Source organism: Artemia sp. Qi Xiang Cuo, chromosome 5 (genome assembly GCF_049724085.1).
Source record: "Artemia sp. Qi Xiang Cuo chromosome 5, ASM4972408v1, whole genome shotgun sequence".
NCBI classification, from domain to species: domain Eukaryota; kingdom Metazoa; phylum Arthropoda; class Branchiopoda; order Anostraca; family Artemiidae; genus Artemia; species Artemia sp. Qi Xiang Cuo.
Window position 1 is genome coordinate 46,134,444 of NC_142798.1, and position 19,464 is coordinate 46,153,907.

General features: G+C 36.6%; 1 protein-coding gene across 1 annotated transcript in view; it reads right to left on the minus strand.

Annotated features, from left to right (window-relative positions):
* Positions 1-1,960: 1,960 nt before the first annotated feature.
* The window catches only part of Hydr1 (abhydrolase domain containing Hydr1), a 175,549-nt gene continuing 158,045 nt past the window's right edge, over positions 1,961-19,464 (minus strand). Inside the window, exon 7 of the mRNA XM_089089648.1 lies at positions 1,961-3,495. Coding sequence (XP_088945774.1) covers positions 3,317-3,495 — 179 coding nt within the window. The 3' untranslated portion in view covers positions 1,961-3,316. The remainder of the gene's footprint in view (positions 3,496-19,464) is intronic.

Sequence of the window (19,464 nt, forward strand, 5' to 3'; positions counted from 1 at the left end):
ATTGCCGACCGTTCTTTTTTCCTTTTCCTTAACAATTTTTTCTAATATTTGTAATTGCTTTTTATCGGCCTCCGTAAGGATTTTGAAAGCAATATCTTCTGCCCTACTAGCTTCTTTGAATTCTACTAGTTTTCTCAAATTCTCCCTATGGCTATTATTAATGCCTTTAGAAGTGATTCTTGTTAGAATATCTTGGTTGCTAAATATCTTTGAACGACTATTTAATCTAGAGCTAGCGTTTTTAAGGTTATTTAATCTCCATACATCCGGAAACCAGAAATTTTTCGGTTGATCTCTCTCAAAAGCCTCCATATGGGCTTTTTTTCCTCTTTCTGCTTCATTTCTACGTTTCTTTTCTTTCATGCCTCTTTCTTTATAGGCTACTCTAGCCCTTTCGTCCTCTTTTCTATTCTTTCTAATTTCATCTTCCGCAGCCTGCATTTTTTCCTTATATTCTCGGTGCTCTCTCTCAAACGCCTCCCTATAAGCCTTTCTTTTTATTATCCTACTTTTTCTATGGGCTTCACTCGCCCTTCTTGGTCTTGAGTTAATCTTATCTCTGTCCGACATAATTTCAAAATTCCGTAAACTTCAAATTACCTCTTCAGTCTAAAGGAAAAGTCTTTTATCCAAGTAACTTCTGGTTTCTCACGAATAATTGCTGCGTGTCAATTAGCCTTATATTTTTGCATACTAAGTAGTTGCGCGATATATTGATTCTTGATTTTTTCTATTATGATCTAACAAGGCACAGCCCATAATAGATCTTCATAATTCTATTAATCGACTCGATATTTTTTTCTCTTTATAAGTAATCACAATAGGCTACTCTGTAGGCTAACTCAACTTGTCTCTTCGAAAATGCGGAATTCTTTACTATCAGGTTTACTGATAGGACCTTTTCTTGCTTCCACCACTTATTGGAGGGGAAAATCTCGGCCCCAAATTATAATGTGATGCCCGCGTCTACCACACCGGTTCTGCAAATATCGGGTTTGGTACTACCCTATTTACGGTATACCCTGTCCCAGGGTATGATAACGCGATCGAGTGGTCAAATGGCCACTTTCTAAAGCCAAATGTACCCGCCCTTGGGTTACCACTAGAAATCTCTAACTCTCTCCTTGGAGGTAACAATTCCCCCTGTCAGTATAATAATGACGGTGTTTCGTAACTCTATTCATACCCTGCCTGGTTTCCAGGAAAATTAGTAGACAGTTTGTAGAAAATACCTTACTTGTATTTTTCCAACGGTCACTTATAATAACAGATAAATATGCTTCCCCGAACGGGGTCTAAATGCAGACTAACTCAAATATATTATTCTGTACACAACTGTTCATAGGGGTGGGCCTTCGCTTGGCCCAGCCAATCCTCTCCATCCCCGTTCAAAACCAATTCTACTTTCTTAGCTTTATTATTCAATGACTCAAACCAGGAAGTCCAAAATAGAATTTACTTCAAAGCTTACTTATTGCAAAACAATTATAGCTTAGCAACAAGACTTTTAAATTGTCATTGAAAATTATACTATAGTCAAATCTAAGCAAATGTAATAACGGAACAAAACCAGGTCATTTATCAGAAAAGAAAAGAAATAGGGGAGGAACCCCAACAATCGCTAACAATTTATAATGAAGCTTAATAATTAACTGAGCCTGAACTAAATCTCAGAATGTTGAAAAGATTAAACTTGGGTTCTGGCTGTGGCTAAACGGCGATGCTGGCGATACTAGCTAAACGTTGTTATCAGTGGGTCTAGAACTAGCTAATTCTATATTTCAAATTGATCTAAATCCCGGCGTCCGCCAAGTTTTATTGTGAATAGTCCTTAAGCCAAACCTGAATTTTCCTTCCTGTGGGGGACTTCTCTACAGAATCTTTTATTCTTTGCAGGAAGAGAAATCACGTGAGTTGTTATTTGAAAACACTACCCCAGTCCCGTAAGTCGGGTTAGATCCATTCCTAAAAGTTTATTCACCAAGAAAAGTTGAATCTTCCAAGTCGAGGAAAATATACTGATCAGCGTATTGACTAAATATAATGGGATATGTCCACTAACTATGAAACTGATGTACAACATTTTAGCTTTAGTATTTATTTATAAGGAATAAATTCAGTCTACAAAACAAATCTTCTACAAGCAAACTCCTAAACGCCTGTGATAAATATCAGATGTCTTTCAATCTAGATCTGTTTGTGAACTCTTGACCTTAACCCAACCCAACGTTGATGGTATTCATTGGAATGGTTTTAATTAATAATAAGGACAAGATTTAACACTGAGTCTTTAAAAGTATTGTTTCTCACCAAAAGCCTTGCTTATGTTCAATACATGTAAGAAAAGTCTACAAAACGGAAGTCAACGCATTGAACCGTTACAGTATCCAGGAAGCTATAAATTTTTCTGGATTAAAGAAATATCAGAATATTACATTAGCCATTGAAAGAAAAATTCTAAAAACTCATAAAAGCTCATATTTTATTACAAAATTTCTACACCAATGATAGTGTAGCTGAGTTTAACCATGTTTTTCAGCATTTTGGGCCGATTTTGCATATTTACCTTACACACCATGGGCATATAAATTTTAGCACCAGAAAACAACTTTACGGAAAATCTTTACTATTTGCATTAATAATTATTTATGTCACTTAACCCACTCTGTCTGCATTAATAAATACTTTCTTCCAGAAATTCAAGTGTTTATTTGTCTGTTCAGTAATTTGCAGCTAAACGATTCAATCTAGAAACTTAAAACATATGAACATAGTGTTAGAACCAAGATAATGCAAATTAGGCTATAAAAAACAAGATCATAGAAACTGGGAATTTGACGCCATGAGAAACTGGCATTTGCATAAACGATACTGCATAAATATAAACATTTCCAAGTATTTTACAAATTTATTTGATAGGAGAATACGGTAGTGAAGTTTTGTTTTAGGGAAAAAGCTGCAGATGTATGGAATATATATCTAAATTTCACTGTAGGTAGAATTCTGCTCTTTAACACGATGAAAAGAATGATGTATCATAATACCACTTAAATAGGCTACTAGAGAAAGGTTGGTCCAAAAAAGGGGGTAGAAAAACCAGAAGAGCGAAAGAAAGAATGCAAAAGGCTGACAAGTTAAGGCAGGCCCAAAAAAGGGCAGCCGACGATGTAGAAAAAACAAATCATAGACAAGAAGATATGAAATGAAGAATGGGCAAAAGGAGAGCAACCGAGGTAGCAGACGAAGAAATCCCTAGATCTCTTGTAAATGATTGCGTCATAAAAAAAAGATCTAATTAGCTAACAGTAAATAGACATCATAATTTCAAAAGCAGATCATGTTTGTTGATAATGGCTTGCAGATATTGAGCAAAAACACGGTCAATATAGTTCTCCCTCAATGGAAGAAATCCCTCCATGAAACCAATGTGTCCACCACGAGAAGTCGCAACAATGGCAACATAATCAGACTTTGCAGCAGCTTCATATGGAATGGCTGAAAAAGAATACAGATTAAATAAATTGAAGCTTATCATTAAAGTCAGGAGAAGGTCGATGATATCAAGGTATTAGTAATAATAATAATAAAAAACAACAGAGAAACATATCATGATTTAAAATGAACAACGGATGATAGTGACTGAAACTTTAAAAATGCGTTTTGAAAAAGAAATATCTAATGAGAAAAAACAAATTCATTTAGAGGTGATTGAGGAACAGTGACTATTATTAAGTTTATTCTAATGGCAAAAGTTTATTATGAAAACAAGCGCACGGGAATTTTGACAGGGAATTCGAGAAGCCTGAGACCCTCAAAAATGGCCGCGAATCGAAAAGCTAAATGCAATATTGGAATAATCATTCTCTAGAAACTTTATTAGCACGTTTTCAGCTCACCCCCCTTTGAAAACCTACACTTTGGGTTTTGAACCCCATGGAATGATACTCTTCCTAGTCCTCTATTAACTTTAAAAAAAAAAATATTTTCAAAAAAATCATTTCTTACAGAAACAAAAATTTAATCAAATTTGATTCAAGATATGAGTCAATTTCTTCTCCAGAGAGGGGACACGAAGATTTCTGAACCTTAAGTCCTAATTTTTTTCCGACTAAGATGAAGATCTAATAGAATGTAACCTCCAGTAAGGAGATTTAAAACCATCACAAAAAAAAAAATCAGTTTCGGAGATATAGGGCAACAAATGGCAAACGATCAGAAGATTCAAGCTATCTGCACTTTCGTTTTGCCTAATATCTCTCCCTTCAATTTTTTAGTTCAGATTTTTGTAGACTATGGGTTGCATTATATTAAAATTTTAACCCTATAACCCTTTTTGAACATCCATGCCATTACTTCCACCTTGCTTTCCTCTCTACTTTTGGTGGTCCACATTACGTGAAGGCGATCTAAGCCTAATATACCATTCAATTTACCAATGAACGCTAAATGCAACAGTCGTTGGCATTACAAGTTCTATTTAGAACTCTTCAAGAGGCTATCGAAACTATGTTGCTGTTACTGTCTCCAGAGAGAAACTTTTTCTATGATTAATTAAAAAAAACTTTCCGAAAAATAAGTTTTTCAAAGAAAACTAAAGGCCATTTTAAACTTAAGCACAGGAGATATGAACACCTGTTAAAATTCAAACTCAAAACGACCAGAAATTACTATTTCAGAATATATGAAACCCAAAACGAACAGAAATTAAACAAACAATCATAGCAAAAAAAATACAACAAGTAATAATATAAATGAATAAATAGATTTTAAAGTGAGTAATGCTTAAAAATTTGAAACTTTTTGCAATCAAAAACGAACAAAAATTAATTAAAAAAAACTACGACCAGAACCAGTCATTGGCGCCTTACTGAAAACTATATGAGTCTTGAACAGTATTGGAAAGTATAAACAAAATCAAATTGAATATTAGATATATAATGATATTAATTGTTTAAAGATCCATCAGTTCAAGATTTTTTTTCACTGTAATTTTTATTTTCATTTTCAATGCTGTAAGAACTGGAAAAGAATAAATTTGTAATATAAGAGTAATTTGTTTTCAGTGAAGCACCAATGACGCAGAAGGCTTTAGGTTTTTGCAGTTAATGAAGTCTTGACCAATCTTGGAAAGAACTAATAAATTAAACTGAATATTTGATGTATAATGATATTAATGGCTGAAAGCTCATCAGTTCAAAATTTTACTGTAATTTTAATATTTATTTTCAATATTAAGTACAAAAGAAAACATTTGTAATATAATTCGTTTTCAGTAAAGCACCAATGACGCAGCAGGTTTTAGGCTTCTGCAGTGAGGCGATACCCAAACTCTTGTTTGTAGTTATTTTTATTCGATCAAACTTGATTTGCATATTCAATTTAAGTTTCACTCGTTTTAAGATTTATTTATTCATTTACATTAATATATATTGTATGTTTGTTCGCATTGATTGTTTATTTAATTTCTGTTCGTTTTAAGCTTGATTTTCATATTAAATCTAAGCATTACTCGCTTTAAAATCTATTTATTCATTTATATTATTACTTGTTGTATGTTTTTTGCTATGATTGTCTATATAATTTCTGGTTTTGGGTTTCATCTATTCTTAAATAGTAATTTCTGGAGGTTTTTATTTTTAATTTTAAAAGGTATTCATATGTTCTGAGAATAAATTTAAAATGGCCTTTACTTTTCTTTGAAAAACTTATTTTTCGGAAAATTTTTTTTTAAATTAATTTTTGTTAGTTTTTGATTGCAAGAAGTTTCAAGTTTTTATTGCATGGGGGGGGGGTGTGCTTACTGTCCTATTATTCTTGACTTTAAAAAACGGATCTAGAACTTTCAATTTAAATCGAATAAGGCTTTTTTCAAAGTCTATACGATTACCTCTTTGATAAAAACTTTTATATGAACAATAGACAGCTTGCATAACTTGTGGACAGCGATTGGCAACAATGAATGGATTGAAAAACTAGCTCCAATAAGGGTGTTTTGACCATTTCACTTGCTGACACAAAGGGATCACGACTGTTTGGAATTGACCTTAAATAGGATTTTATGTGCCAAAGCAATTTTGTATCTATCACAGAGTATGTATTTTAACCTTATAATTGGATAATTATAATAGATTTACTATGTGTTCTTCCCATACAAAATTTTACCTTATTAAAGTCTTTGGGGAGGGGCGGCGTAGTTGGCAGAAGGAAGAAAACTTTAGCGTAGACAGTAGGAGAGGGGGAGGGTGAGGTTTGAGACTCATCTATTACGGGGTGGAACTTCACTTAACTCCTCCGTTCCCGATTTACGATATTAGACAAACTCTTTGGGCTGTAGAATATTGGATCGTTTGAATTGTGGAAGGCGTTGAAATATTCAAAAATACTTCATACTTTCTGTTATTTTAGGATTGATTTCCTAAGTTTTAGAATTGTGAGCCCCTAGCCCATCAGTTGGGTAAATCTCAACTCATAATATGTAATTTTGATTCATTGTTCTGTGTTGTGTGCATATATTCTTCTAGATATATTATATTGAATTGTACATTTATCTCATTGCGTTTATTTTTAAGGCTTGAGATAAAAACAAAAACCTTTACGGAGACAGTGGCGGGGAGAAGTCTCCCCACTCATATGCACAATTGACCAGACAGAGAGGAAGTAATATAAATGAAATTAATCTGTCTTTTGAAAATGTCTTTTTTCAAAAGACACGAACAAAATCGTCTAAAGGAACCTGAGGTGCTATCTCTGACATTTCCGTTGATTCTTTATTCCCATTACTTTCAGATGTAAAATTTAGAATATTATCGAATGGGTTTAGTCGTCCCCTCCCTGAATAATTCACATTTGGAAAACACACCCCTGGGAAATTCCTCCCCCCTGAAAGAACATTTTCTTTTCCTGCTGATAATTCCCCCGTGTTAAATTCCACCCAGCATAAATTTCCCAGCCGTGGAATATACTCCCCAAACATATTCCCCTCAGATAATTTCGGATATTCATAAAAATAGACTCTGAAATATCTACTCAACTTTTTAGGTCAGAAGCAATACCTAAGCAAAGAGCCATAAGGGTTCAATGAATTAATACTTATTTATTTTTCCAGGGGCACTTTATGTGGAAGAGGTGGTCGCATAAACTTTGGAACTGGAACAAATCAAAGTTTATAGTGCCCTTGCACCAGCGGCGGATCCAGGATTTTTTAGGGGGGGCGGCAAAATAGGTTGATCCAATAAACTTGCGTTAGGAGCAAGTTTAATTAACGCAATCTTGCGTTAATTAAGTAAATTACATTACTTTAGACTACGTTAGGGGGGCACCCCCTTACCCCTCCCATGGATCCACCACTGCCTTACAGTCTCTGTTTCTTTCCTTGTTAGGGAGGAGAGCAGATGCCTAATAGGTGTGTTTTAATACCAAAACATTCTAACTCTCATTGGACTTTCAGGTATAAACATAATTAGTTCAAAGGGTGGGGTGGAAAAAAGGGCGTGGGGGGGGTATTTGCCCTTCGATCGATTTTGACTCGTAAGATCTGGATTAGAACTTCCAATTTCCAATCAAAAGAGCCCTCTCTGATGTTTATACTAGAATCCCTTCCTGCCCCCGGGCCCTGGGGGGTTTTGTCGACGCCAGAGTTTTGTTACTGAACCTTTCAACTATTGTTAACAAAATTTTTACCTGCGGTAGTTCGGGCGTGGAAGAGGGGGGGGGGGCGATTGGGCTTCGAATTTCGTTTGACTCTTCACAACTGAACAAGAACTTTAAATTTCCAATCAAGTGAGCATTCACTAAAGTTCATATAAACAGCTCTCTCATAAAAATAATATGAAGGATTCGGAGAATCCTTAAATTACAACCCTTGCCCTGAGGGCTGTGGGGGAGTTTTCATCCTCAAAGACCTAATTTTCAGACCTTAAAACTACGTTTGATAAAATGGCTGTCTCAAAATTTTGAATGGATGTGTTTGGAGAAAAGGTGGGCGTGAGAGGGGGGTTAGTTGCCCTCAAATCACTTTCGACTGTTAAAAAGGGCACTAGTCCTTTGAATTTCCAATCGAATGAGCCTTTTTGAAGTTTCTACGACACCGCCTTCTATAAAAACCTTATATGCCCCAGGGTATAACTTAAAACCCTTGCCTTGAGGGTTGTGGGGGAGTGTCCTCCTCAAAAAATATTTTCTATCTGGAAATCAACTACGCTGAACAAAATTGATATCTCCAAATTTCGATGGCATGTAGGTGGGAGAATGATGGGCGTGGGGGGGGGGGGCGATGAACCCAGAAAACTGTTTCGACTCTTAACGATAGTACCATCCCATTGAATTTCCAATCGAAATAGCTTTTTTAATAGTTTCTAAGACAAGAACTTCTACAAAAAACTTATATGCCCCCAGGGCATAACTTAAACCCCTTGCCCTTAGGGTTCTGGGGCAGTATCCTCCTCAAGAACATATTTTCTATATGAAAATCGACTACGCTTAAAAATTTGGTGTTTACACTATTTCGATTGTCGAGGTGGTTGGGAATGATGGGGGGGGGGGGGAGCTTGTCGCCCTCCAATTACTTTCGAACATTGAAAATAGCACTATCCCTTTGAATTTCCAATCGAATCAGCCTTTTTTGAAGTTTCTACGACAAGGCCTTCTATAAAAACCTTACATGCCCCCAGGGCATAACTTAAGACCCTTGCACTGAGGGTTGTGGGGGAGTGTCCTCCTCAAAAACATATTTACCATTTGAAAATCACCTACTCTGACAAAAATGACTATCTCAAAATTTTGATTGGATGTGTTTGGGGAAATGATGGGCGTAGGGGGGGGGGGCTAGTTGCACTCCAATCACTTTCGACTATTAAAAAGAGCACTACTCCTTTAATTTCCAATCGAAAGAGCCTGTTTTGAAGTTTCTACGACAACGCTTTCTATAAAAACCTTATATGCCCCAGGGCATAAGTTAAAACCCCTGTTCTGAGGGTTGTGGGAGTGTCTTTCTCAAAAACATATTTTTTATCTGGAAACCAACTACGCTGAACAAAATGGCTATCTCAAAATTTTGATTGGATGTGTTTGGGGGAATGATGGGCGTAGGGGGGGGGGGCTAGTTGACCACCAATACCTTTTGACTATTAAAAAGGGCACTACCCCTTGAATTTCCAATCGCATGAGCCTGTTTTGAAGTTTCTACGACAACGCCGTCTATAAAAACCTTATATGCCTCCAGGGCATACCTTAAAACCCTTGCCCTGAGGGTTGTGGGAGAGTGGCCTCCTCAAAAACATATTTTCTCTCTGGAAATCAAATACGCTAAACAAAATGGCTGTCTCAACATTTTGATTGGATGTGTTTGGGGGAATAATGGGCATGGGGGGGGGGGCTAGTTGCCCTCCAATCACTTTCGACTATTAAAAGTGGCGCTAGAACTCTCTATTTTCAGTCAAATGAGCCCCCTCTGAAGTCTATTTGACGACCCCTTCCATATGAAGTGCCTCTGGAAAAAAAAATAATAATAATAAAACATTGGAGCCGTATGGCCTTTACTATAGGCAACACTACAGCGTTGCCTCTGATCCAGCTGAAGTTTCAATACGATATAGGCTCTAGTTTAATAATACTTAAATAAAGAACAATTTGAATAACACAAATTTCCTTCGGAAGAGGGGGGATATACGGGAAAATTGTAGTACGCCAGATCCAGAAGTTGCCGAGCCCTCGTTGAGTTTTGGCTTAAACGTCTGGAACACATTTTTTTTTTTACTTTTTTTTTTATTATTGGAGGTGAATATTGGATTGTATTTGACCGCCCCTTAATAGAGGCTACACTAAATTATAATTTCGGCATAATTCGCGAATTCCTTTTTTTCCGGAAAATTTCAGGTCACCACTCTAAAGAAGATTTTTTTTTCTAAGATCAGTCTGAAGGTTCAAAAGATTTAGTTTTTAGTCTAAAAAAAACCTTAAAGGACGAATAAATCTGAAAATATTTCGGAGATATAGGCAAAAAGCAAAGATTTTAGAGACTCTGGTTTTCTTTTGCAAAGAAAATGTTTTAAAAGGAATTTGCGACCGTGTCGAGAATTATATTAGGAAAGAGCGTTGAATGGTAAATCGAATTATTTATTTATATTTCAGCTAGCAAATATCTAATAATTATTAATGAATACCGGTGTTTTGCCATCTTCAAAATTAGTTGAGTGTGGATAACAAAACTATCAGGAATAGATCCCGAGCCTACTTCTAAGGAATAATCTCTTCTTCCTTTTTTTTTTTAGTAAATTTGATAAGTATTATGACTTTGTTTTTATCCTGGTTGTTGGTGTTATGTTATGACAAATAAAAAACATACTTTTTTTTCAAAATACATATGCTTTTGGGTAGAGCAATAAAGAGACTATGGGCTTTTTAGGGGTTCAGGGGGCGGTACTCCCAGTCTTGTGTGGCGTGGGAGCCCCATATGGGGACAGGGGGCTCCAGCCCCCCTGGCTGAATGATGCTGCCTTATATTTTATATTTTTGTTTTGAGGTTTCTATTATACAGAATTGGAAGTGCCGATTAGACCAGGTAAGCCCCCCCTTAAAATTCAGCATATGGGTGCCCATGTTGTGTGGTAATATCAGATCGTTCAAACTTTCAGGATTTTCAGAAATTGATATTTGAGCCAATTCAACAAATTTTCGTTCACTAACTTTATTACTTTCTTTAAAACGTAGAAGCCAGTTTTTCTAAAAGGCTATTGTTTATGGCTACTCTAAAAGGCCAGTTTTTCTAGAGACCGAAAGATTGGATTTCTTTGTCACTGTTTTTATTGTCCTTTTTGTTTTGCTATAAGTGGTACTTTTTGCATAAGTTCTCTTGATGCTATTTACGAGGTAATTGAACCTCGTATTGCACAAGGAATACATTGTAATTAAAGCAAAATATGTCATAGATGATTAATTTTTACTAACTTTGCCGTCTCAAAGTCAATGTGATAATAAGCCCCTTGGGACTAATTTTCTGCTCTGTTCTGGACTTGATTATTGATTTGAATGTCTGTTCCTTTTAGGTTTTACTTATGCATTAGGCTAATAGTAATAAGTCAGATAATTCCAAACTTTAGCATCCCCACCAAAAATAGCCAGTGATCTAATATTTCTCGGGGGAAGTCTGCTTGGCTTTAGTTATGTGCTCATTTGCGTATCCCTTGGCATAGTTTGTTCTTTATTCTTAAATGATTTTACAGTTTTGTTTTAAACTTTATTTAACACGAGAAAAAACGTGTTTTCTCATCTCAAATCGATATAAGCAATTTTGCTTTCAAAATTGTATGTATTCATTGAGGTCTCCTTGACCCAGTCTACAAGCCTTGTAAGTTTTCAAGCCGGTCAGGGGTGATAAAATGTTTAGGTTATTTTACTACTACTACTAACAACTCACCACAGCACCAAGCCGCCTATATATTCAATATATTCAAAGCCTCCCTTTTTACACCCGCCCACGAAGTTCCCATTTCCTTTAAATCTTTCTTTATGACGTCCTCCCACCCCAGACGAGGACGACCTGCTTTCCGTTTAGCCCTAGAAGGTTTGCCGAAAAGAACAATCTTCGGCAATCTGTCATCCGCACAACGTGCCCTAGCCACCTCAACCTTTCTTTCATTATAGCCCTAGAGAGCGGGATTGAACCACATTTTTCGTACAGCCTATTGTTTGAAATACGGTCTGTCAGCCGGGTACCCAGAACAATCCTTAAGCAATTTCTCTGGAAAACATCTAGCAAATCTTCATCCGCTTTTCGGAGCGTCCGTGCTTCAGAGCCATATTAGCCTATTTTAGGTCATAGAAAATTAGTACAACCATATTTAGCTTCAATTTTTGCTTTCCGCATTGGGGTACACTTGGTTTCGAGTCCTATAGATTTAATCTTCAAGCTGATCATATATACAAAGTCGCGGGCCAGTTTTTGGGCCTCATGAATCTTTTGGCTTTTTCATCACAGCTCAGCAAAAACATTCCATACCCAGTAAAAGGTTTCTCGATCAAGACTGATCAAAGATATCCCGGCCTGGTCGATATCAAAAACACTGATTTTTTTGCCTATTTTGTGCCTATATTGCCCAAGTACGTGAGGAAACAAGTTTTAACCAGACCAAAAAACTAAATCTGTTGGCTCATTTTTAAACCCCATTTCCAGGGGGCCTGTGCCCCATCCCAATTTTTTCTATAGACTAGGATCTCCTTGGCCCAGGAGCCAATGTATGCAAGATTCTCACCTATCAGGGGCAAGTAGTTTTTAGGCCTATTTTCAGACCTCTACTCCCTCCTACCCGCAAAAATTTAAGGTCACCTTGAAACCATGGAATAATCCCTGAAAGTTTCAAGCCGATTAGACACCAAAGAGTAAATATGATCTTGTCTGGAAAAAAATCCTGCAGCGGCCTTTGAGAGTCACTTGATAGCTATAACTTCAGTTAAAGGTTTTATATCCTTCCTTTCAAAGTAAGTTCACGCTATTATGGGGATTTTTTGATGAGACACTTAAAGTGTTAAAAGGAAGAAGAAAAAACAACACACACACCTTAAGATGGAATTAGGGGGCGCTATTTTAATCGGTAAAGGGATGGGTTTTTTATAAAGAGGGTAACTTTAAAAATGTACTTTGCATAAATGTACTGTATGCCTATTTAATCTCTATATAACATTCAGACTAAAATTCAATATGTTTTGTACATAGGCAAAAGGTACATAATATATATTAAACGAAATAACAACTTTTCTCGAATCAAACTAAAGAGCGACATTAAAACTTAACATGAACATACATTATTCGGTATATGAGGGTCTGCTCCCTTCTCAACCCCTCAATATTGACGCTAAAATTTTATAGTGCTTTAAAAATACTTCTTGTCCCAATTCAATGATTCTTGTGTTTGACCAGTAGTTCCTAAAGAACTGAGGTAAAAAGTCAAACTCTAGCGTAAAGAGCGTGGGCTTGAGGACGGGAAGCTCCCTCATGTATGGAATTTAACACTGGGAAGTGCGAGGTCCTCCTTTTCAACTGGCGTAAAAGCAGCCTCGTCCCATCTGTGGCTCTTCGTTCCTCTATGGTTTAGCCAGTTGAAAGTATCACATGGCCTCTCAATCAGTTCCACTCTGTCTCACATCCGACAACTTCTGATAAGCCAAATTTCTCGTAGAATTGCCACTGCATATGTATCCGTAGTTACTGCAAAATTGCGCTTCGACCGACACATTCTTGTATCTCTTTCTAATTCCTTTTCCCTTCCCCACATTATGTATGAGTAGAACCCTATCAGAAGGTCCGGTACGAACACCGTTCTGCCATCTACAATTTAGTTTAATGCTGACGGGACATAATTTATTCAAGGATTATCGATCGAGTCTAATGGGGGTCAAGGTCAATCGATCTGTTGTTGGTGTTGTTTGGCCACGTGTAATGGCATGAGGGGTGATTTACATAATCGATGGCGGAATTATTGATTCACGAGCGTGGGGAATTATGAAACAATATGGTCATAGAGTTCCTAGGGAGAAAGATTACGTAATCGCTCAATGACCTCTTTTTCCAAGATCGATTTATTTGATGTTTCTATGTGTAATAACTCGGGGACGAAGGTTGCACATGTGCAGTGAATTCGAGCAGGAACAATATTATGTATCGGGGACTCAAACAGGACGTGAAGGTCCAAAGATTTGATTGTGTCCTTGATTGAGAATTTTATTGATCCAATACAGGAGAACAGTTCGATCATAATTGCCTGTCACAATTGCTCAACGAGTCGTACAACAATTACTTCTAAGCCCAACAGAGAGTCGGTTACATATTATCGGCGGAGGGAAAATAAAGGAGGGCTTTTTTCGAGAGTTCTATTATTATGTGAATGTAATTAAAATGAGTGAGAAGAAAAAGAACGGTTTGTCTTTACTCATTTGGATATATATTTGTGCGTGTTGATGTCGATGAGTGGAATGTTTACCCTATTAGAAGTTGATAGTGGGGCTGATGATAATATTACAAGAGCACCTAACACTGCGGTGGAAATCACGAAAGGATCACGGCTTTGTCTGGAATGGGATGCAGTATATGCAAGATATGTGATATCCTTGAGCAAATTTAAAATGGATGATCAATTATGTTTCGCCGCTAAAGTTGATATAGCGCATGTGAATAGACTTTAATATGCTTTAAGTGAATTGGTGAAACATATTGAAGACAATAAACAGTATCGCTGATTGTACATGTTATATATTATTGATGTTGTTGTTGTTGTTGTAATTATTCAATAAAATTGTTTCAAAATCGAAAATGTTCTCTTTCTTTTCTGGTTAGGGCTAACGAATCAGGGTCAGTATAGAGTCAGCAGTCAGAGTGAAAGGACCGAAAAATGAATAAATTTGAGAAAGAGAGAATTAGATCAAATCCAATGTTTATGGAAAAACATTTCATTTTGGATGATGATTTTCTCGATTTATCTCTTAAACGCAGGATATTCTCTTGTCAGGGAACACTTGACAATATAATGAGGAGTGATTCTCCCCCCTTGGACTATTGTATGAAACTTTTAAAATGTGATTCAAATGCTTATAGTCAATTTATTGATATATTAATTGGAACAAAGCAGAATCATATTGTGGATATACTTTTGAAAATATTGCCAATTGATTCAATGTAGATGGCTCCCCCATCATTCGAAAGAGGTAACGACACAGAGCTACTCCTCTCTCCCACCATTTCCATCTCGTTGAATTTATCGAACGAAGAGGATCAGTTTCGTTTTAGCTGTGAGTGAGTTGACATCGAAAACCGAAAAATGTTCTATATATGTCCATTGTGCATGTACACTCTTGGCAGTTGGAATCAATGTGAGAATTGTACAATTATTGATGACTATACTGAAAAGTGTAAATTATATAATCCTTGTAAATTACATAGAGGCTATGCAGTACAAATTAAAGGATGTAATTCATGTCTTGAGGAGGTGTGTGACTCTCACCCTAGAGGGCAACTGTGCTCCAATTGTCACTATGAAAAATGTGATCAGTGGGAGAATACTTACCCTGCTATGATTGGAAAGAATCTCAAACGCGATTTTAGTTTATTTCTACGAGATTGGTATCTTCCTGGATTTAAATTATTCTAGGAAGAAGAATCTGGTCTGCGACTCAACTGTTGGGGTAACAAGACAATCTGGTTTCTACGTCATCGTTGTGATGACACCACCTACTATGACTATAAACCAAGTGATTTTTATTTGGCAGTTACCGAATGTGATTCACCAGTTGAAAACACTGTATGTGATATTGCTTGAAATAGACAGATTGAAACTCGTGAATTTCATAATATGAATGCAAATAGTATCATTGACTATACAAAGAGATATGACAAGAGTGAAGTTACATTGTACTGTAGAAAATGTGACCCTGACTTTGCAGTCAATCAAGATCAATATACAGTGAATCCAAATGATTTATTGGCATTAGTGGTTCAAGATAGTTGTCTATACATCGAAGATAAAGAAATCTAAAGTGTAGATTTAAATACATTGTTGTATATATATATACATTTTATTAATAAACAAATTCACAAGCATTTTTTAAGCACTTTACTCTTAGGGCACTGAAATCAATACTATATAGGTCTGAGAGGATACTTTCCACTAGAAAGTAATTCAGACGTGGATTGTCAACATAACTGTGGAGAAACTGCTTGTAAGTATAGCCGCGACATCGGAACACAAAATATAGTAGTGCATGGAAGCCACAGCTTTCAGTCGTTAGATCCTGTACCCTCTTTCGATTTTGAATAATAGTTTTCCCACTGCTCCCAATATAGTTGCTGATGTGAGGTGTGTAAAATGTATAGGGTATACCAAGAGGATCAAAAAATTTAATCGTCTTCATTGTTTGAAAGATGCACAGCCAGTGACCTGTCAACACAGTCGACGGACTGCTATTAACAATAATCAAGGTATTGTTGACACGTTGAATTTTTCCAAGAAAGTCCGAGGGCAGACAATAGGATTTGTACTGGGACATGTAGCGGTCCATATTAAATACATTGATTATTTGACTGGTGTTCATGGCGCCAAGTCTAGTAGAACACTGCCTTCGGGAGTGATTTCCCAATAGGTTTCATATTGATTTAGTGAGATTAGGGTAATACTCTCAGCCAATGGGTCGGCAAATGTACACTCTAAACGCACACTCCCTGTACGTACTATACTCACATCCTGTGTACCCGACAAATCCAGTACAATGATAGCATGTGTTTTAGCAAACATATCTTCGGTTATACCATTTTCAAATAGTTGCGAGTCATGATTTAGGGTTTGCATGGTCAACTCATACAATGTTCTATAGGATTTATCAAAGGATAGATTGTAGAGTGGGATACCGTTTACTTTACAAACTAGAGATGAAAGCCCAAACATCTCGAATTTATTTGGACATTCAGTCCATGATCCAATTGCACTGGCAATTTACAAATGCCAAAGCCAATTTCGAGGGAATTTCACCATTGATAAAGGATGAATCGGTGAAGGTGCGTGACCCCATTGCAATATGACGCTGATTGGTGATTGTATGAGGAACAAGTAGTTTAATATTGTTGCCAGTGGCTCTCAGTTTTTCCACGGCCACAGCAACAGAACTCATAACCTGTTGTTTGTGTACATGAAGTATTGCCGAGGTGAGGGAGAGACTTACATCAGGATTGGCAGCAAGTTCTTTTCTCAATATAAAATTGGAGGGTGCAAGCGATAGTTTTATATCCACTTTAACATTGGGCGGCAGCCATTGGGGTATATTAAATATTTCATTATATATTTTTCCAACTAGATGTAATTCACTAGTTGTATCATTTTTAAGTACATCTGTACTATCATTATTAGTAATATATTCATATCCATTGGAGGTGCCTCTTAGTTCCTTATATGACTTGGGTGTCATCAACATGAATTGCATATAGCTCGTATAATTTGAGGGATTGTAGATTGTGCTCACCAGCGTTCCATTGATGTAGACACTTATTTGACGAAATAAATTATGTAATATACAATTTTCATAGGATATTCAATAGTCCCGAATTGGCATTGTATTATCGGATTTACGTACTTTCATTTGCAACTCTATATACGTCGAAGACATATACATAAAATAGTCTTCATTAGAATAAATTTGAAAGTGGATTTATCAGAGAGGGGTGTTAGTGGATAGAATTGTTCATAGTATCAATGCTTTACACTCACATCGACATTTCCAGTATTGATTAGATTCAATGAGGCGGTGATTGAAGGTTGAGAATCCTTATGCGGTAGGTAGGACATTTTAGGAGAAGAAATCTAGTTTCGATCTGACAATTCTATTCTTCCTGGGACTTCTGGTTACACTACGTGTCGGCTTTTTCCTTCTTGTCTTTGACAAAAGGGATGTCTTACGTTTCCGTCCTGAGCGGAGACTGATGAGTGATGCGTTGTTTCTTGCCTTTTTAAACCTTTACCATTCTGTTTTAATCTCTCGCCAAGGGTTCGCGCACTGGACCTAAGATTTTCAGAAGCACTTTTTTTAAAATCATTGCCAGAACCCCAATCGTAGAGTGTAGAGGATGCAAAATATGTAGAAGCCGGTAAAAGATATTTTCTAGCCAGTTGTAGTGAAGAGCGAAACAGCTTAGCAAACCAACTGCCAAGACCGTAGCCAGACATTGACGAGCGACCCTTGTAGTAGTCCATTCCATTGCCCTGTTGTCTTGGGCCAAGAGTATTAACATAGCAGTCAATATCAGGACAAGTGAATACCACTTTTTTATTAGAAATCTTGCTGTTGAACGATGGGTCGAAAATGGCATGTAATCACAGCCAAACCTTTTGAAATTGCTATTGGATCACCCAATTCGGTTCTTAGTGTTAACTGACAGAGTTCCAAATAGGAAGTGTTTACTGGGATATACTGAAGATGCTTTATATTGTAGTGATGAATATGTTCTTGATTGGTTTTTCGTTCAAGGACTCGTAGGAGGGGGACATTTGAATTACCAACCCGAGATGTTTCCACAAATGAAGCGTAGAGAAATATACAGTTGTCTGTGTAGAAGGCAGGCGGGTAGTCAGCGAAAATGAAATTAGTGTTTCCGGCACTTTTAACATTGATTATATTGAGCTTAAAGCCAAGAACATCCTTTAGATTATCATTGAGAATAACCTTTTCACTAGCAATGGGTGAACTAATATAGATCTTGCCCTCCTCCTTTTAATAGTTGAAATGAAAAGCTCCCTTTTTACGAGCGGAAATTCTTTTATTGATGGAACGACATAAATCATTCATACAGGTGAGTTCCTGGTAGGGTAATTCAATATATGGTTAATCCAACCAATTGATTTTTTGAATTTGTTCTTGATCACCCGGTGGTGGCGGCCAATCATAGGGTCTAATTTTTATTTCATATTTACGATCCTTTCTCGGGATGTCATAGGTATTTTTGAGAATACAGTTGACAAGAGCCACTTCATACTTTCCGTCGTCGAATTTGATGGTGGGGGAGTGTTTCGTCCAAAAATCACTTGTTCTATTCAGATCATTGTAGATAGGATCAGAAACATTTGACATGAAAGTCACATAGAAATCATTGGGCATTGTTAATATCTTCAGCACTGACCCAAGAATCAAAATCTGAGTTGTATCCTAGCCAGCGAACAAGCAACTGTTTCTTACCATGGCGTGTACGACTCTTTAATATCTTTTCAATTTGATACATTTCACTAGTGTTTCTAACTTTCTGCAGTTCATATTCATAAAAACCACCGAGAATCTCATCATCTTTGGTGTCTCACAGTCGATAAGTTATGGGTATGGTGTCTAGGATTTTAGAAACTTTGAAAAGTTCGGTGCTCAATAAATAAGTCCCCGTTTAAAAAGTATTGTTTGCTCTATTAATTCGAACACTATCACCAGCATTGAATTTCTTCTTTTTTTTCTCTTTTTCACCCTTGGAGTATTGCTTTAGAAAAGCATCAAATGTATTTTCATTGTATTGAACATCCGTTGGTGTAGAGTTGGACAGAGATCGATGGGGTCGTTGATTATAAATCAACATGATTTTATCAAAATCTTGAATAAAATCCAGTGTATTTTTCACAGTGCAAGATCTTGAAATTAATAGACGAATCGTTCTTATTAATCTTTAGGCCATTGCAGCCTTTATAGGACTGTGACTATGGTAAAGTGTTGTATTATATTTCTAAAGAACCTTTTGCACATGGGGATTAACAAATTCACTGCCACGATCCAATTGAATTTTTCTATATGAATCCTGTTCTAGAATACTTTCAATGGCCCGAGCAACTTCAACACCTCTCTTTGACCGTAGTTGAATGGCATAGGCATAGCGACTAAAGATACTGATTGCCACTAGAATTTTTTGTAGGGCGCATTGTGACGCCGTTGAACTGCGTCTAAAGTTAAAAGATCCAT